The sequence below is a fragment of the Eschrichtius robustus genome, chromosome 11, assembly GCF_028021215.1.
Source record: "Eschrichtius robustus isolate mEscRob2 chromosome 11, mEscRob2.pri, whole genome shotgun sequence".
NCBI classification, from domain to species: domain Eukaryota; kingdom Metazoa; phylum Chordata; class Mammalia; order Artiodactyla; family Eschrichtiidae; genus Eschrichtius; species Eschrichtius robustus.
The window spans coordinates 49,090,601-49,111,249 of NC_090834.1; the positions used below are offsets into that span (position 1 = coordinate 49,090,601).

General features: G+C 44.0%; 1 protein-coding gene across 2 annotated transcripts; it reads right to left on the bottom strand.

The window, feature by feature from the left end:
* Window positions 1–9,925: 9,925 nt before the first annotated feature.
* Window positions 9,926–20,621, bottom strand: PRSS23 (serine protease 23). Of its 2 annotated transcripts, none has more exons than XM_068554916.1 (2): window positions 20,507–20,621; window positions 9,926–11,436 (listed from the first exon to the last, which is right to left on the bottom strand). In XM_068554916.1, exon 2 carries the CDS (start codon window positions 11,421–11,423, stop codon window positions 10,290–10,292), a length of 1,134 nt encoding a protein of 377 aa, XP_068411017.1. In that variant the 5' UTR covers window positions 11,424–11,436; window positions 20,507–20,621; the 3' UTR covers window positions 9,926–10,289. The 2 variants fall into 2 exon arrangements, with proteins under 2 accessions (XP_068411017.1, XP_068411018.1); XM_068554917.1 differs by lacking the exon at window positions 20,507–20,621 and adding an exon at window positions 18,042–18,621.
* Window positions 20,622–20,649: the final 28 nt, after the last annotated feature.

The following is a 20,649-nucleotide window of genomic DNA, read 5'->3' on the forward strand; positions in this document are numbered from 1 at the left end:
ATGTGTGTGCACTGAGTTTCCTGGTTCTGGACTAACTGGCCAGGATGCAGCGCTCTGCAGAGGGTCAGGTCCATGACATGGGCCGGGCCTCACCCTTCTCATGCTATTTGGATGGTGGTCAGGTGGCTGAGCCAGCGAGTCACAGCCCCAGTTGCCCAGCAGGAGCCAAGAAGTCTGGGACTGACTGAGGCCCCTAGGGCCGGCTTGTTTATGTGGGTGAGAGGAAGGGGGCTCCCGCGCAGCAGCATTCAACGGGCTTCACTGGCATTTTCAAGGCACAGCGTTGCCTGTAAGTCATTTTCATATCCTTAGGCTACCTGGCACCACTCCACTGGGATGTTGGCAAAGGGAAGAGAGTGAGGGGTGGACAAGTAAAAACATGGTACCATGGTACAAAGAGGAAAAACAAGAGTACAAACTTGAAGGAAGGATTTCACCACCATCAGCGTCAATAGTGTCTTGATCACCACTGAGTGTTTGGGCCACTTTGCACATTGTACATTTTTCATTTCAAGATTCTGTCTTTGGAGGTTCCTCTGGGCAAAAGCAAAAAAGTGTGGAAGGGACAAAATGAAAAACACACAAAGCAGCCTATTAGTATCTGAGAAATAGTCATAAGTTGACTAAACCACTAGGGGGCGACCCAAGAATGAGCAAACGTTAGCCCAGTTGGCCAGGGAAAGTTCACTTGGGGAGAGAGGATTTTTTTTTCAGTACGTTTTCCAAAGCTTGAAGAAATCTGAGATCGTTTAGTATGAATCTGCAGACCAAGGTTGTATTTCAAACTGTCGTTTATTTTGGGAGGCTCTTTTCTGAGCTAGAGAGAAAGGTCTTCCTAAATGGTCAGAAACATTTATTAAGTAAGAGTTGTTCAGAATCATGTTATCGGGGGCTATATGTATATGTATAGCTGATTCACTTTGTTATACAGCAGAAACTAACACACCATTGTAAAGCAATTATACTCCAATAAAGATGCTAAAAAAAAAAGAAAGAATCATGTTATCATCACAAACAACAGAATTAGAATCACAGTATATCTTAAAAACTTGAATCTCTTCTCTGAGGCATTTCAGAAACTTCTGAATGTTGGCCATTTTAAATAGATTTTAATGAAAGATATACATATAATTTGACGAGCATGTAAAAAAAACTTAGAATACTTCATTCACATATAAAATGAATGGAATCATGCATGATTTGTATTACACTTTTACTGATGTTACACGTTCTTAGGTATGTAATGCAGCTTTGCAGATAGGTGCACTTATTTTTTTTCTAGTGCATCTTCTTTCCAGATAACTCAGTATATGCTAACCAGTTGCTCACGGGGACTAAATTGATGCTTCATCAAAGATCAAACATCTTTTGCTCTGTGCTGTATTCCCTGAAGCCCCCTCCCCCAACCAGGGAGGTATGCTAAGTTGCTACATTCCCAGTAGTTCCATGACACCTTGCTATAAGTAGAACAAGAGTATGAGCTCTGGAGGCAGACTGCTAGGATATGAATCCCAATTTTAAATGTGTGTTTTTGTCAAGTTAACTTCTCTGTGCCTGGATTTTCCCATCTCTGAAATGGAGATAAAATCAATGCCTCTTTCATAGGTTTGTAGTGGGAAGTAAATGAAATAATCTATGTAAAACACTTAGAAAAGTGTCTACACATAGGAGGTATTCAATAAGTGCTTGTTGATTTCATGAATGAATGGCCTGATACTTGCCTCAATCCAATATAAATTCTTTTTTTTTAAAATTAATTAATTTATTTATTTATTTTTGGCTGTGTTGGGTCTTCGTTTCTGTGCGAGGGCTTTCTCCAGTTGCGGCGAGCCGGGGCCACTCTTCATCGCGGTGCGCGGGCCTCTCACTGTCGCGGCCTCTCCCGTTGCGGAGCACAGGCTCCAGATGCGCAGGCTCAGTAGTTGTGGCTCACGGGCTTAGTTGCTCCGCGGCATGTGGGATCTTCCCAGACCAGGGCTCGAACCCGTGTCCCCTGCATTGGCAGGCCGATTCTTAACCACTGCGCCACCAGGGAAGCCCCAGTATAAATTCTTTATAAGAGCAAATTCGTGAGGAAATTGTAAGATCCTTGGATGGGTTTTCACTGGCTATAAAAAGTCAACAAGCCGATGGCAAACAGGAGAGTTGAATGGTGAATAAAATACCCTCTACCAAAGGAACTCTAATTGATGTTCAGGTCTACCAGATAAGCCTCTTTGTTTCACCTCTACAACATGGTGACAATCAGTGAGCCAGAAATATAGGGCACTTTAATAAAAGTATAGAGTTTGTTTTAAAAATGCTGGCCAGCCACTTAGAAAAGTTTGATCTGCAGTCACAGGATTTCTTACTTTGTTTTTTATCTTTTCAATTGTAACCATCTAAAGAGCTTAAAATTTGCCAAATCACCAGCTTGACTCTCTCGGCAGATTGATAACATTTCAAAAGAAAAGGTTTTTAAAATGGCATCTAAAACAAACACTATGTAAAAGGGTTATGGAGCTCCAGAGTCAAGAAAAACATAATTCAAAACACTATAAATTAAAAAGAAAATGTCTAGGGAAACAGAGCTCACAGTAAGAAGGTCATTTTAAAAAATCAAATCAAAGGCTCTTTCTTACTCCAAAGAGCTATATTTTCAACAAAAATGAGCCATTTGAAAAAATATGGACTGAAAAGAAATCTGATTACAATGTTAATGTCCGGATGTATAGACTCAAGTGTAATCATAATTATGTTTTATCCTTTCACACAGTGAGCATTATAAATAACTGGATTTCAAGTCAAATTATTTTTTATGAGTGACTCTCCATAACATTTTACCATTTTAAGTCCTCAGATGAATGCAAATGAAGAGAATGTGGGACATTAAACAACTTGAAGAACTTAATGAGGCATAAAGAAGCTGATCAAAAAAAAGGGGGGAATTGAATGAATTCTTCCTGATATTATGTTAGAGTCAATCAACAAACACATTTTCCCCATGAGGATAGAAAAAAAATGGTGGCATTTCTGGGGGATCTTCTAAATCTGGTCTAGCAAACATCCTGGAGTGATTAAATGTGTCAATGCTAAAGGACAATGTCCTTAGGTCCAAGCAAGGCTTATCCATGGAGGATATTAGTCATGCCTGAGTTATACTGGTTTACCAAACATGGCATTTTCTATCAGGAAACTGGATGCAGAGCAGTATTAAAAAATCCCAGAAAAGAAAGGCACTAACCAGGCAGGATGATCTAACTCAAAGATTTATTAAAATGTGAGAGGAACATTCAATGAGTTCAATTTACAAAGTGGCAATTCCATTTCACTGACAGCAAGATATTCTTGTAGACAGGGTAGTGACTGAGCCTTACCTCTCTGGGGGGGGGGGGTAGAGCAAGAGTCAGGACTACAGTGACCTCAAAAGGAGAAGACACAGGAACACCTTGAGCACAGGGATGTGTCTCATCTGTCTCTGCAACTCCAGTGTCAGCACAGTGACTGGCACCAAGAAGGGCTTCTTGCTGAATGAATAACTGAATGGCTGAATAATTGAAGAGAGGAGGGAAGGGCAACCTAGGCAGAGGAGGAGAGCTTGGGCAATGGGAGAGGCTTGAAAACACAGTTGCATTCAGTACAACTTGCTGGAGGCCAGGTTGTATGACTGCGGAGCAATGGAGGATAAACGTGACCACCATATTGGATGGATGGTAAATCCACGGCTAAGAAAACTAAACTTTATCCTCTAGTGGCCACAGTCTAGTCAACAAGACACATAGGGGAGGGGCCTAACCAGGTCTTTGCTTTAGAACATGCCTTGGGCAGCTGTGAGTGAGCTGGGAGGAAATGGTTTGGAGTCTGCTATGACTGCTTAAAGAAGAGAGGGTAAGGGCCAGAATCAGGGCAGTGGCGGAGGAGTTGGACAGAAGGAGATGGACAGCACATCTAAAAGACAGATTGCCTGATTACATGTGAGATGTGGGGGAGGAAGAAGACTCTGGGCCACAGGCCAAGTCATAACAGACATCCATTCATTTTCTCGCCGTATATTTCTTAAGTTAGACCATGGGCTAGACAATGGAAGATACAGGGAAGAATAGGAGTCAGCCACGGCTCTTACAAGGCTCAGAGTCTAGAGACAGACACATAAATAACAATAGCAATGTAATACATCCTAGAACAGGATAGAATACATAGAAGACTTTTATTCTGGGTTACATTTGGACACAAGGAATAGCCAAGCCCAAGTAATCCTGAGTCATGGTGTTACAGGTTATATAAAGCCACCAGGATTGTTTCAATCATTCGTTTGAAAATCATTATGTATTGAGAACCCATGTGCCAGCCACTGGTCTAAGTGTGGGGATACAACAGACAAAAATCCCTGTCTTCACAAAATTATATTCTAGTAGTGGGGGACAAACAGGAGAAATTAATATAGAGTATGTGAGATATGGATTAGTGCTAAGCAGAGACATTAAAGCAGGGAAGGGAAGTCAGACCTGTCTGAGGCGGGGGTTGCGGAGAGTTGACCTCTTAGAGAAGATGATCAGGGGAGGCCTTCCTGAGAAGACAGCTCAGTTGACAAGGCTGAGCTGCGGTTCCCAAGGCTGCTGCCCCAGTTCCACTCATGTGCTCTGTTTATTTCATTTTCCGAGATTCTCCTCATTCTCTCCAATGCAAACACCTCAGTCTTGCTGCACTGGATTGGAACTCGACCTTCTCAGAACTGTCCTCACTCTTTATGAAAGAGAGTGCCTTAGTCCTTTTAAAGTCTGAAGATGAGAGACAGTGATAAATCAAGACTAAGAGAGCACTTGGTATTTTTACACACTTGATACACACACACACACACACACACACCACACCGAAGAGTCACGCTGCGCTTTCTATCCTCAGAGAACGTCAGGCTGGGCAGAAGGGGATGGCCGTGGGCCTCCCTGAGCCCCTGTTTCTGTGGCCCTTGGACTCCCCCAGGGAGCGTGTGGCCCTGGATCCTTGCACTTCCTGAGGGCTCCACTGAGGATTCGGTTAATCGGTCATCACAGGCACTGAGGAAGCAGAGCCTCTGCTCACGCAGTGGGGAGCACAGACTGGCACGAGGCGAGGTTCTGCTTGGAGGACCAGCTGACTCTTTACTGGGCTCCTGCCTGCCACCTCTTGCCTTGCCCACCAGCCAGAAGGACGTTTCTGGGTACCACCTCTTCTCGTCCTGCCCCTTTGCCCTCCTCCCTCCCCCACATGGCTTTGAACTTTCTTCTCTTGGCTTCTAGGAGGCCACACTTTCCTGATTTTCCTCTGACCTCATTGGCCGCTTCTTCTCAGCCTCTTGGCTGCCTCTTCCTCCCCTTTTTCCTCTCTGAGCCCAGTCTCTAAATGACGGGGGACCGGGATCCCAACCTCAGCCCTCTTCTCAAGCCTCATTCTGCTCCTTCTCTCCCCAGGTGATATTCTCTCACTCTGTGGCTTTACGTGCCATCTACATGCCAATTCAAGACCTTTCTGCTGAGCTTCACTATCAGAGATCCTTACGTAACAATTCAAGCACTCACTTGACATCGCCACTTGGGTGTCCATTAGATATTTCAAACATAACGTGACCAACACAAAATTCTTGATCCCAAACCTAATCCTCTTTCCCATCTCAGCAAATGGTACCTGGAATCTCCCTGGATGCTCAGGCCCCAAACCTAAGTGTCATTCTTTTTTTAAAAAAAAATTGACATATAACATTATATTAGTTTCAGATGTAAAATATAATGATTGACTATTTCTATATATTGTGAAATGATCATCACAATAAATCTAGTTCATATCTGTCACCATACATAGTCACAAAAATTTCTTCCTGTGATAAAAATTTTTAAGATCTACTCTTGGTAACTTTCAAATATATAATATAGTGTTATTAACTGTAGTCACCATATTCTTCATAACATCCCTATGACATTTATTTTAAAGTGGAAGTTTATACTTTTTAACCCCTTCACCCATTTCACCTCCTGAACGGACCAAATTTGATCCTGCCAGGGGCCCTTGCACTCCAGCTCCCTCAGCCTAGAATATTTTCTCCCCAGATCTTCAATGGGCAGCTCACAGTTGGGTATAGCAAGCCTGTGAGTTTCTCATGGGTAATGCCAGCCTGGAAGAATATGGCTGGACTTGGGACATTTTGCTGGTTAACCACTTGAGAGGCCTGTCTTCCGGGTAAGAGTGTCCCGGCAGCAGGAGGCAGAGGGTTACATCACCAGAGGTAAGAGCTAAGGGGGATGGAAGAGCTGGTATTATCTAAGAAGCAGCAACCACTGAGGAGAGGATCAGATGTTTGCCCTTTTCCTCTTCTTCTGTTCTACCCCAGCCCACTGGAGGAGTAGGAGCCCAGAGAGAGAGGATCTTTAAATCAGAGAGGAGGGTTTTAAGTTTTAAATGGAAGTGCATTGAGATTTATTCACCAAAAGGAAGCAGGCAACTATGGAATCAGTCGGCCCAACTCCAGGGCCGTCGTCCCCGTCAACACCAGTCTGTTGCCCCTAGCTCTCAGTCTTATTTACTCCTGTTCTGGAAGCTGGTTTATTCCCTTCTCTGGGGAAACAGAAGACTAAAAACAGATGGGTTGTTCATCTGCTAGAAATGGTTTGTGTTTACCACCTATGGACTCTAGACCCCATCCCACTGAAAGGATGCCCTTCCTTTTAAATGCCCTTCCCCTACCAGAGGCCCTCAGAATGCTGATCCAGGCAAAGAAGGCATGCAGCCCCACTGTTTTTCCTAGGTTCACGAAGATGGCTGTTGGTCTGCATTCCATACGGCGCTTTGCAGGGTTTACCAGTTTTGGTGACCAGACATGCTGGATTTCCCAGTACCTACCGGTGGTGTGCCTGCTGCCCTAGCCTCATTATTAATAGAATTCCCTTTCAGTCAGTCTCAAGAAAGTATGATAAATTAAGTGGCCACTCTACCAAATATTCATAAAAATCAGTGGAGGGAGGCAACTTCAAGGCACCCTTGAGCTTGTTCATGACAAGGACAAAGAAAAAGGACAGACATGAGCAGTTGAACTCAGAGAAAGCAGGAAGGAAAGCCAGGCTAGTGCAGGGACTGTGCCCTAGCCTCCTTGGCCGCGAGCTCTGACCAGCCGTGAGAGAGGAAATGCTGAGGACTGCTGTCCAAATTGTTTCGGACACTCTGGATAACTGCCACTTACCCTTCAGCTAGCACAGGGCGGACAGACCAGAGTCTTTATTCAAGGCTTGTCATCCTTGACAAGTTCGAAACTAAAGACTCCCAGGGGTGTTAGAGAGACATCATTAAACATTGACCCAGGTGTCACCGCGGGCTTGCCCTCCCACTGAGCAGGTAGAGTGAGTCACACAGAGTGAAGACAATGATCTTGGGGTTCCGCTTTACTTAACAGGTTTTTAAAAAAAAATCCATTTTCTGGTCCAAAAAAGGTAAAGAGAGAACACAGGTACAACTCTGCCACTGGCCAGTTCATATTTCTGTATCTCTTTTAGCCCTATTTCCCCTCCCCCCGCTTTTTTTGGACTAGCTCCTTTCTGAAATTCAAAACTTTGAATAGTCTACGGAAAATATGTGTCCCCAGTTCTGCCACAACCTTCTGATTCTCAACAACAAATGATGTTTCAAGTTTCTTCTCTCCTGTTTCACCTTCTGAACATTTCCAAATCTGGATATGGGGTTCTGGTGAACCCAAAAGGCACCGGTACCTGACACCACTCGGGACTCATACTTTCTGCAGCGCCACCTAGACCAAAAGGCTGTTACAGCAATCCCCAAAATGTATTCATCAGAACACTAAATCACTCATAGGTATTATATGAGAAAACAAGGTTTCCATGATCAAAGATGCTTATTGAAATGCAGATTTTAAAACATGTCTCTTTATTACAGGACTTCTTAGAGCTTTTAATGTGCAAACGTGCAAGTGAAGCCCCAATAAAGAGAGGGAATATTGTGAGGCAACCCCCTCCTCCTTGATGATGGTGCCATTTTTATTTTTGGTAGAAAATCTGGAAGGATAAGCGTTTAAGGCACACACTTTGGGAAACATTGTTCTACTAGCCTTACTAGGAGTATATCCTTACAATGTACAACTAATATATGTAAAGCACTAGTTATATTAATAATATTGCAAGAGCCTTTTATTTATTTCAACTTCCATGATATTTCAATATGATGCTTCTTTCTATTACCACTGAAAAGGTGGATACGTTGAACTATTATATAGTCTTCTTTTACAGTTCTATGAATTATGCTGTATATAGACTGTGGGTAATATTCTTAGTAAATTACATCTACTTGTGAACTAAATATTGTATTATTTTGACTTTGTGCCATTGCCCACCCTTGTTGAGTTTCAACATTGCAAAAAATCAAAATCAAGAAGTCAATGTGCTTCATAAAAGGAGCATCTATCAATATTTTTTTTTAAAATCAGTTCTGGTCTAGGTGTCCAGCAAACTTCCTTTAGCACCAAGCAAGAGCAAAAACAAACAAAACCCCCAAATACCAGACACAGAGATGGAGACCCCTCTTCTTCCTCAGGCTAGTTTCCTGTTAGATTCCAAAGCATATTGTAGTGGAAATCCGAAGGTTCCTGGTGGCCTTGCATCTCTGCTATGCACAGTATTTCTTACGTGATTTGAGGAACGCACTATGGTTGTAGTTTCTTGAGTGCTTTATCAGAATTATTCTTCTGAAAAGCTCGAGGAACATAAGCCAAAAGTCACCCGGAGAAGGTTTAAGCATCAGTGCTGTATTTCAACGTCCTCACAAATAAACAGTCACAATGCAGGCTGGAAATGTCAGGGGTGCATGCACACCACATATCTGCCTTGTAATTCATTTGCTTTTTTTTCTCTACTGATACATTTAGAAAGAAGTGCTCGGGCTGAGAGGCATAGAATGAAAACATAAAATGAGTCCAAATCTTTTCCTTATATACTGTGATGATCATATTGATAAAACATTCATAAAGACATTTATTGAAGGGGTGATTCTGATCCATTTTGCATTCCCAATTTTCATTTTTTACTCTTGTACTTGATTATGGGTGTCTGTAGCCTGGAGAATTCTAGTAAAAGAGGCCCTTTTAAAGCTAGTAAAAAAAAAAAAAGCCATATTGGTTTTTCTTAAAGCATTTTCCAAATATTTTTACTATAAAATAAGTAAGAGAGAAAAGTTTCCAAATTGCACAAGTCCACAGCTTCCTGAAAGCGCACTGAAAACTATGCAGAATAATTTTGATTAGGCTGGATGACTGTGCCAGTCTCCAAACAAGTGGTTATTCTGTTGTGACATCTGCCAAGCAATGTGTCCATTGTGCTCTGGAATTTAATTCATTTTAAATTACTCCATCCAAATGATAAAACATGAGATGTTCTACACTCCAGGGGTAAAATACAATGATTGTTTTTAGTGTGACCACAACTGTTAGCTGGGAAGCAATACAGCCTGTTCTAATTAGGCCCTGATTATTGTCTTCTGGAAAGCAGCTAGTTCAAGAAATGTGAGTGAAATCCTGTTAAATGGAAGGATTGGCATAAACAATCTTGCTTACTCTGGTGTGACTACAAAGCTGGCAGAGCCACATGCAAAGGCTTCCCAGAAAGTACAGCAACAGTCTTCAGAAAAGAAACTATTTCAAAACTGAAAGATGCTTGGGGTACTTACTATAGGATACAGTTTAATATGTGTACCAGTATAATCAACAAATTATTTTACTGATCCAGGACTTCTGTGCAAATGCCCCCAAATCCAAAATATTATAACTGCCTGTCTAAAAAGTATTGTGAAAGTTCCTAAGAGTTGCGTGTGGTGGGGAACACTGCCATCTGGAAACATTAATGATTAGGCAGTAAAAAAAACAAAACAAAGCAAGTTGAACCTCAGGAGAAAATACACACATACACACACATAAGAATTTATGTCTCCCATATGCCACGTATTTAATATAAGCTTTGGAAACAAGTTCAGATGAAATAAAAATCAAAGTTCTCAAAAGGTGAAAGATTAACTTAATCACTAAATCTTCCCTATTGACCCAAACATCAGTATGTTTTTTATTTCTATGCAAAAGTATGCCTTCAAACTGCTTAAATGATATATGATACACAAACCAGTTTTCAAATAATACAGCCAGTCATCTTGCAATTTAAAAAAATTAGGTGAAAGATATTATAACACATTTCTCACACACACACACACACACACACACACCCCAGTGACAAAATTTGGCCTCGCCTAAAATAGAAGACCATTAAGAGCGGCCAGAAAGGAACACCGTGTCACCCCTCCCTACAATCCAGGTAGTTTCCTTTAATCCAATAGCAAATCTGGGCATATTTGAGAGGGGTGATTCTAACAGCCACATTGAAATCTTGTGGAGAACCGTTCATGTCTACCCACTGGTGCCCGGAAAAGATGCCAATAATTTTTCGCTCCCACTTCTGCTGCTGTCTCTTCCACATCCTCACGTAGACCCCGGACCCGCTGGCCCCGGGCTGGGCGTCACACTGCTGGTACAGCAGGTCATAGGTCTCATCTTTGACATCACAGAAGCGGTATACCAAGTTGCCCGGTCGGTCATTGTCATAACCCGAGAAGTGGATTCTGCCCCCTGGCAGCTGCTTGGCGGGAGGGCTTACCCCAATCTTCATGAACTTTCTTTTGTGGGGTTTTTTGAGTTCCAGGAGGGCATAGTCATAATCCATGCCAATGTCGTTGGCATTGCCCTTGATCCAACCCTTGGGCACATGGGTGCGCTTCACCCGGATCCACTGAAATTTCATCTTCTCGGGTACGGCTGAGCTCGAGTCGTTGGCCCCTCGACCACCATCTTTAAACTTGGGCTTCAGGAAGCCCACTCGAAGTTTCTGGGTTCCTTTCACGTAGGTTTTCCCATCGTGTATGCAGTGGGCAGCCGTGAGGACGTGCTTCTCCGCCACCAGCGTGCCGGTGCAGCCTGTTGATAACTTCACCGATGTTGAGAACGGGTAGTTGAGCAGGAAGTCCTTCCCAAAAATGCTGAACCTGCTGTCGTAGCCATAAATCTGCCGCTTCCTTCGAGACTTTCCCGAAGACTCACCCTCACCACTTCTGAGGACATAGATGCCCACCTGTGTCTCGGTGCGGCTGCCGTTGGCATAGAGGGTTTCATAGGACAGGTATTGCTTGGCCTCTTCATAAGTGGGCAGTGGACTTCCCTTATGACACTGGGGGCCACACGAGGAGGACACTTCCAATTTGGCTTCGGCCCCAAAGTGTGGCTTGGCCAAGTTTAAGGTGGATTGGGGTAAGACCACGGGGAGGCGGTAGGCAGGCCAGGTGGGTTTCCAGTGGGCGCCGTAGGGGCTCACCTGCCCATCAGCGCAGAGGAGGACGAGGAGGAGGAGGAGGAGGAGCCCTGGAGTCCCGGCCATGCTGAGCACCACCCTGCAGGAACAAAGACAAGCAGGTCAGGAGGGAGAGGGGCTGAGCGCTCCTTTGCTGGGGAGGCAGCCTGCGGGCATGCCTGTCATTGTTTTAAGACTGTGAACCCTGCTCATTAATTGGGGTGTGGAGAGGAATCCCTAGGTAATGGTCTCACTCACAAGGCAAGGGCTTGACCTTGTTTGTTCCTGTGGCTGGGTGCCCAAAATGAAATTGGGTATTCATTCCCCTTGATGTTTAAGATGCCCCTAAGGACGGCCTGCTGCAGGGCAGGTGCATGGAGTCGTTAATTCACAGATGAATTGCCTGACCAGCCCTGATAGCCATACAATTTTGAGCCTTCTTTGTGCTTGATTCTATACTTTCATCCTCTCTTACCTTCCTGGTCCCCCTGCCTTTCTTTCCTTCTTTCTTCTCAATATCATTACAGCACGTACTTGCTCATCTCGAGGGTAAATTTAAATTACACAGTTTATTGAGTGACTAAGGCATCAAGGAGGGATGGGTCCACAGTGTCACACTTACTGGGACTCTGATTGCTTTTAAATGGTGAGTGCTTGAGAAGAGGGAATGAGACTTTTTTTGTTTTATTTGTTTTGCTTTGCTTTGAATTTAGAACAAGCTTAACTATTACAAGTTTAGTTTCAGAGTAACCAGGCCTCTGACAAACCAAATATTCCTTCATCCTTTGGATTTTGTTGTATACTACCAGGGTCTCTGTCAAAGATCTGAAGCTCTAATGTTGCATCAAGTATCACACTGTGACTATTTCTATTCCTATTTCAAGTAACTATTGGTTACTTTTTCAGGTCTGTGCATCTGTGTTCCCAGCTAGTCTAAATGCCTTGAACTTGGGCCTATGCTAGCAACTCAACAAAGATTTATTGAATGGATAGTTTGTATTTATGAAGAGTGAATGAATGAATGATTAGTGTGGCTCAAAATATATATATACATTTTAATTGTGGTATAGTTGCTTTACAATGTTGTGTTAGTTTCTACCATACAGCAAAGTGAATCAGTTATACATATACATATATCCCCTCCTTTCTGGATTTCCTTCCCATTTAGGTCACCACAGAGCATTGAGTAGAGTTCCCTGTGCTATACAGTAGGCTCTCATTAGTTATCTATTTTATACATAGTATCAATAGCGTATATATGTCAATCCCAATCTCCCAATTCATCCCACCCCCCCCTCCCCCTTGGTATCCATACGTTTGTTCTCTACATCTGTGAAAAAATATTTTGAATGATGCATGCTGAGTGCTAACGACAGAGATGCACGTGGATGATGTGGTAGCTCAGAGAAAGGGCGTGGAATCCAGTTGTGGGGAGAAGAAGAACAGGGGAGGCATCCCGGGGCAGGTGATGCTTGAGATGGGTGTTAAAGCTGAACAGAAATTAGCTAAGACAGAGTGAAGGGGACACTTAGAAAGAGGGAAAAACAGTCTGTGCAAGGGCAAGGAGACAGGCAACAGTACAAGTCACTTCAGTAACACACTAAGCTCAGCAAGGGTGGAACAGAGGACATGGTAGAAGCAGCAGGCAAGAGCCAGCTTATGCAGGGCTGTGTATACTAGACGAAGGAGTTTGGATTTTATCCTGAAAGGTATGTTTAAAGACCCAGAACAATCATCCCACAAGAGAAACAACAACAACAAAGATGATTGGAAGTACTCTTATAAATATTGAAGCATCAGTTGGCTCAGACTGGCTCCGAATCTTCTGTTCAAGAGAAGCTGACTAGCAGGTAGGTTAATTCATTCACAATCAAGGACCCCGAAACAAGGACAAGGAGGGGTTAGGTCTTAAGAAGCTAGTGGGACATAGTGGGAGTGGGAGTCAGGAGGAAACTGTTTCACTATTCTCACGCTTCCTCTTTGAGAATACAGACCTGCTAACAACTTTTGGGTGCCTTTTACATAAAACTGGAAAATCCCATTGATCTGATCTAGTCCAGGTGAGCATGCCAAGCCATCCTCCCAATATGCACACACTATGTTTTCCAGTATGTGCTTGCCCCACCTGCCTCTGGGATCTGTTTTGCTTGACTCTCTCTGATTCCACTTCTGTCAAGTGCGTGGCTGGAAAAGAAAGAAATGAAGTCCTGGAAAAGCCAATTCCTTGGGACTTCCTGATTCCTTGAAACTGTTTCTCTCCATTTTTCCAAATAGGAAGGGTCCCTGGGCCCTTTGGCATGGAGGAAATATATCTAATTATTTCTCTAAATCCTTGAAATCGTGGGGGGCATGTGTATGTGCATGTTTGCGTGCATGTGCATGTGCGTGTTTGTTTGTGCTGGTTGAGGGTATTGCCAGGACTAAAGGTTCTAAATGGATGAGGGAGGGGATGCTAATGCGGGTAGAGCCCTCTTCCCTAAGGGGGACTTTGGGGGTGGGTTAGGTGTGGTGAGGAAAACACTTCAGGAGACTTCAGGGGATGGTTCTCTCTGATTATTCCCATCTCCTGGCCGAGGACCCAGCCCTTGGACATACCTAGGGCTTGGACAGCCTTTTCTCTGTATAAGTTGCTGTGTAGGTGACGAAATGCTCCCGACACCAGAATCCCTGCCAAGCGTGATATGTACTAGGAGGAATCATGTATTTCCCACAGGGCTTCATCTTGGACCCCTACATACCACCCCCTCCTCACTTTGACTATAACATGGAGAACATTAACGCCTGTTAACACTGAGCAACAGATGTGTTAAGCCAAGTTTACTTCAGCTTATCTTTTTTTCCTTATAAATTTATTTATTTATTTATTTCTGGCTGTGTTGGGTCTTCGTTGCTGCCCGCGGGCTTTCACTAGTCGTGGCGATTGGGGGGCTACTCTTTGTTATGGTGCATGGGCTTATTGCGGTGGCTTCTCTTGTTGCAGAGCACGGGCTCTAGAACGGAGACTCAGTAGTTGTGGCACACGGGCTTAGTTGCTCCGCAGCATGTGGGATCTTCCTGGACCAGGGCTCGAACCCATGTCCCCTGCATTGGCAGGCAGATTCTTAACCACTGTGCCACCAGGGAAGCCCCCTAGATGGATTTTTAAAAGTGTATTTGAACTAGTTTCAGACTCGTTCCTACCATTCTCTTCCCTGACACCCCAGCCAATAGACAATGTCAACGGTTGGACAAATGGATAAAGCTAAAGACACGTGTCATTGGCACAGTCCTACAGAGTGCAAATTATTTACTGCAGTAAATAATTTGCACTCTGTACTCCTAGGATCCAATTAACATACAAATTTCAGATTTAGGATTTCAAAAGGCATGTTCTAGTTGATAATATGAGCAGATTTTAACTGTCATGTTCTTCCTGCCCCTTGAAAATATCTACAACTTATGATAATATATAAGATCATACTATCTCATCTCCTCCTCTCTCTCTCCCAAGAATAATATTTTGAAAACAGGAATACTTGGCAGCTTGGATCTCTGGATTCTGTGTGTTCTTTCTTAAGATAAGCTGAAGTAGGGACTTCCCTGGTGGTGCAGTGGTTAAGAATCCGCCTGCCAATGCAGGGGACGCGGGTTCAAGCCCTGGTCTGGGAAGATCCAACATGCCAGGGAGCAGCTAAGCCCGTGCGCCACAACTACTGAGCCTGCGCTCTAGAACCCGTGTGCCACAAGTACGGAGCCCGCGCGCCTAGAGCCCGCGCTCCGCAACAAGAGAGGCCACCACGATGAGAAGCCCGGGCACCATAACGAAGAGTAGCCCCCGCTCGCCAGAACTACAGAAAGCCCGCGCCCAGCAACGAAGACCCAACACAGCCAAAAATAAATAAATAAATAAATAACATTGTTAATGTACTAAAATTGCAAAAAAAAAACCAACAAAAAACCATCCATCTAGGAACCTTGTCTTAATGAATTAACCCCCTCTCAGGCAAAACTGATTCTAATTTCATCTTTCCAAGTGCTTTCCCTGTATAGTAAAGCCCTGTTTAAAAAATACTTTCCAAGACCTTGAAGCATGCTTCATTTCACATGTGTCACCACGGCATACCTTTTTGAAAAATGTCTGCCTTTCAAAAAGTAAACACTGTTTTTAGAAACCAGTTAGTGGGTGTGGAGACACAGGAACAAGTCTTTTCTGGGGTATGCGTGTTGGCTCTCACTGGCCACAGCTTCACTCCAGCCTCTCAACACACAGAATCGAATTTGTTCTTCAGCAAAATGAGGGCTGACTCTGCCAAGGGCCTGCCGGACCACTTACAGATCACAGGATGCTGTTAGAGGGCACTAAAGAGCCTACTGCAGACTATGGCTAGAATATTAAGACTCTAGACGAATAGCATCTAATCTAATCCAGAGCCTTCACAACTGAAATTCTGGGCAGTCAGCCAGTTTAGGAGAAGCCAGCCATCTAAAAGTAAAACTGCTAAACCAACAGGGCAGGGTAAAGCTCTAATCCCTTAAAAATAAACTTTTCAGGGCTTCCCTGGTGGCACAGTGGTTGAGAGTCTGCCTGCTAATGCAGGGGACACGGGTTCGAGCCCTGGTCAGGGAGGATCCCACATGCCGTGGAGCGGCTGGGTCCGTGGGCCACAATTACTGAGCCTGCGCGTCTGGAGCCTGTGCTCTGCAACAAGAGGGGCCGCGATAGTGAGAGGCCCGCGCACCACGACTAAGAGTGGCACCCGCTTGCCACAACTAGAGAAAGCCCTCGCACAGAAACGAAGACCCAGCACAGCCATAAATAAATAAATAAAAATAAAAATAAAAAATAAACTTTTCAGATACCCCAAAAACACTAATTCTCTTAGTTTGAAGCATCGCTTATAAGTTCCCTATATTATTATTTCAACTCTACTCATTACTTTGTGTGGTAAGACCTTATTCTGAGAAGATTTTATATCTTCATTAAAGTTTCTAGGGCTTCCCTGGTGGTGCAGTGGTTAAGAATCCGCCTGTCAATGCAGGGGGCACGGGTTCGAGCCCTGGTCCGGGAAGATCCCACATGCCGTGGAGTAGCTAAGCCCATGCACCACAACTACTGAAGTCTGCGCGCCTACAGTCCATGATCCACAACAAAAGAAGCCACCACAATGAGAAGCCTGTGTACCTCAACAAAGAGTAGCCCCCGCTCGCCGCAACTAGAGAAAGCCCATGCGTAGCAGCAAAGACCTAACACCGCCAAAAATAAATAAATAAGATAAGTAAATTTAAAATAAATAAATAAAGTTTCTATCTAACTCTGGAAGCTACAAAACTGTATTTAAAAAAAAAAACAACTTTAATTCAGATTTAGAAATTAATGCAGGTCAAATTATTCCAAATTGATTTGGTTTTTAAATACCTGATCAGAAATTGGAAGAGAAAGTTGTATGTTCTCAGGTCCCCACCTGGGTTTAAACTGACAACTGTATTAAAGTTACAAGCTTCATAAGTTACTCACTCCTTTACCAAATGTGTGTTTAGGGTGATTTAGAAATTGTTATGAACAATGATCTCTTAGTCTTCTAGCTCTGGTCTTTCCAGGTCCAAGATTCTCTCATTTTATAATTTTCCAGGGTCACAAAAGTCCAGGTCAGGCAGTATGTTGCTTATAGACAGCGTCTGCACTGTCATTTACTGCTCAGGAGCTTTTACTCAAAGAATTGTGGAAGGTGGAGGCACAAGGGGAAAGGAAAAGAAGGCGGAGGCACAAGGGGAAAGGAAAAGGAAAATTTATCATGCTAATCTCTTGCCTGTCTGGATGGCAAGGTTTCCCTTATCTGTTTGCAAAGGAAACAAAGACCTCCAGCAGAGGGCAGCTTTCAAGAATGGAGTAGAGGATGGCTAGGTGAGAAAGCTCTTAGGAAAGTCTTGGGGCAGAGAGGAGGAGGGGGACACACCCTACTCCAGCTCAGGGCCTTTCCTAAGGCATTCACACCTTGCCCTGACCCCTTCCCCATTAATAAAACACTTTAAAATTAGGTTGGTGGCTTTGCATTAATTTCCCAATTCACCTGATACTAGAATAATTCCCCAGGAGACAATTATTGTTTCTATTTTTATAAACTCTTGGTAAGCCTTAGCTATGCCCATTTAAGTTTATTTAAACATAAACACTCTAGGATGAAAACAGTCATAATTTCACTACTGGAAAGGTAACTAATGGGTCACGTAATTTTTAATTCTCTCCTGCCTTTAAATGAATCATTTTATCCTTATAGAACTGCCTGGAAAACTCACACCTTAAAAAAGGAATGAACATTTCCAAACCTTATCCTTATTATTAACCAACAAGGACCTACTGTAGAGCACAGGGAACTCTGCTCAATATTATGTAACAACCTAAATGGGAAAAGAATTTGAAAAAGAATGGATACATGTATAGGTATAACTGGATCACTTTGCTGTACACCTGAAACTATGACAACATTGTTAATCGACTATACTCCAATATCAGATAAAAAGTTAAAAAGTAAATTAATTAATTTAAAAAAATCTGGACAAAAAAATTCAGGTCTACGACACTTCATTTCTAGGAATAAGCCTTTACTGGATAAGGAGTCCTTAGATACATAATTACCTTTTAAAGTTCCCAACTAAGTGTTTTCATGCACCACTTCACCTAAATGACAAAGCCGAATGGGAAATGAAGGTAAGCTAATGTTTTCTCACCATGCTTAGTAATATGGAAACAGTATTCCTTTTCCAGCTCTGTATGTCGGACTCACAAGAGGGTTACACTTTCCATGTTCCATCACTCAACATGAGCCGCTGTCCCTCTGTCCACTGTCTGAAAATATTTATACCTTATGAAGATGCTGCCACTTCATAAGCCCACTAATGACCTTACAGTGAAGGGACGTTGCGCATTATCCGATGTGCAGACAACCACCACTGCTTGGAGACTGTGGCACTGAGATGGCTCTCTGCCAGTTCCACACCTTGAAAACTGCAACAACACAGGTCTCCTCAAGGGGGCAAGTGTTTGGGATAATGGTTTAACTCCGAGAGCAAAGAAGTGCTGGCAGGGAAAATCTAATCCTCAGGATATAAGTTCTCTGTTGCACAACGTCTGAATTCCTGTGACCACTATAGACGGTAATGACAGAAAGAAACAGCAGGGAAGTTTGCGAGGATGAAAGTTTTGGACACCATTTGGAAGGATGGCACAGGGTTTTTCCATGGACTCTCTGGCCAGGGATACTGAACAGTGAAACCATGCTGATTCCTGAAGCAAATAGCTAAAAATGAACAAAAGCTCTGGGAATACTCTGCAGCCAGGCATGCTCTCATTTTCCTGAGGCACAGGACCTGTTAAAGGGAAACAAACCTAATCACATAATGGTTTAAGAATTATAGTCTTGTACAGGAAAGAAACGCAGGGTATTTACAAGCCCAGCTACCCTAAACATAATCTTGTGGTCAAACGAAGTTTAACTTCTTCTCTATCAGATTTTAGGCAAAATGAACTACCCTAGTGAGCCTGGGACAAACCTGGCAGCAGAACAAGAGCAGAGTATAAAACTGTCAATGGTGAGACCATGAGAAACGAATTCCCTGGAGTTGGGGGCGGGGGAGGGGAGTTAGGCATGAATAATGGCTGGTGGATTAAATCCTAAGAGATCTATGAGAAAAGATGTGCAGGAGAACCTGAGACTCTTAAACACTGCAGACAGGGGCCAGAAGTGTTCTCAGACCCACTAATGGGCACTTTGGCACTTATACTACAGACAGAAAAATGCACCCACATTCACCATCTACCTGAATAAGTTGTCACTGTTACAAAAATGAGATCCATTTTAGTTACCTTGGAAGAATGCTTCCTTTCCAGTTCAGGCAATGGAAAGGATGACAAGTTATCTCTTGACTTTAAGTGGCAAAAATACAAGTGAAACAATCTATTCAAATGCAGACGGTGTGCATATGATCACAAACACTTTCACAAGTACATATAGTGGTTTGTGTGGCAGTTTCTAAGCTTCTTTTCCCCACTCCACCTCCAATCAACTCCTGTCTGACAGACTTCTTAAGAGATGCAGTTATAAGGTCTATTTTAAATGCTCTTATGCACAGAATCTTATGATTCTGAAACAAGTGCAATAAATAGCCTGATATTAATTTGGAATTCAGCTTTTGGCCACAACTGACTTCAAACCATAAATTCAACTCCTTACCACAGGGCCTCGTCAAAATGATTCTGGCATTGGCCTACCTGCTCCTGAGGAGGGCACAGGGACCCCCCAAGTTCAGTTTCAGAAGCTAAAAGAAGGCAACCCTAAGCCAACACCGATCCTGAACAACCAGGAGCTTTCCACCAGCCAGGGGCTGTTTCTGAAGTCTCATGGATGTCACCCAAAAGGGAATTAAACAAACAGGCTTTTTATCAGCCACTGTCTCATGAGATGTTCTAAAGCAAACCTAATCTGTATTCCGGAGGGGAGTGGTGGTTTTCCTTCATCTAAATAATTCTTCTCCTTCCTCTTTTAAAACATTTTTGAAACTTTTTTCAAACTGTTTTTTTTAAACGTTAACTAGTGATGAATGTCCACAGGCCCAGGAAGAAATATTTGCTTCCAGCAACTGTTGATAGTTCACGGACAGTAGTTTCTAGGGATGCGCAGGGTTATCAATCAAGGCACCAGAGAAAAGAGCCTCTTTGCTGCAGTCTCCTTGCTTGCTAAGGTTTGTTCACAATCACATGCCCAGGATTTAAAAATTAATGTTCAGATCTTGTTGGAATACGTATGTGCAAAACTCAAGGGAAAAAGTGAGGGTGTGCGAGTGTGTGTGTCTGTGTGTGCATGTAGGAGGTGCCGGTGTTGTCATCTTCCAGCCGGAGGACAGCGTGCCCAGAGCGGGCTCTTTCTTTACTCCCACCCAGCATCCGAGATGGTAGTTGCAAAACTTTCCTTCCCCACCCGATCCACGGGTGACACCGCGTGAATCCAAATGCCCTGCAGCTCCTGAGTCTCCGCGGAGCTCCCCCAGGCCGCCGGTCCCACCCCTCGAGCCCCGAGGGTAGCCCAGGCGAGGTCTCCGGTGCCGCGCCCCCCCAGCCACGCAGCCCGCGGTCCCCCCGCCTCGCGCCCACCGACCCTTTGTTCCACGGCCCCCGCCGGGCCGGCGCCTTCACTCACCCGCGCCGGGTCGCCCGCCCGGGCCCCGGCTCGCCGCGCCGCTCAGACAGGTGTGGGGGCCGGGAGGGCGCGCGCAGCTCCCATGCCGGCTCGGCGGCGCGACTGAGTGCGAGCGGGCGGGCGGGCGGGCGGGCAAGCAGTGC

Coding starts and splice junctions, on each gene's coding strand:
- PRSS23 (XM_068554916.1), bottom strand. CDS start 11,423: ATGGCCGGGACTCCAGGGCTCCTCCTCCTCCTCCTCCTCGTCCTCCTC.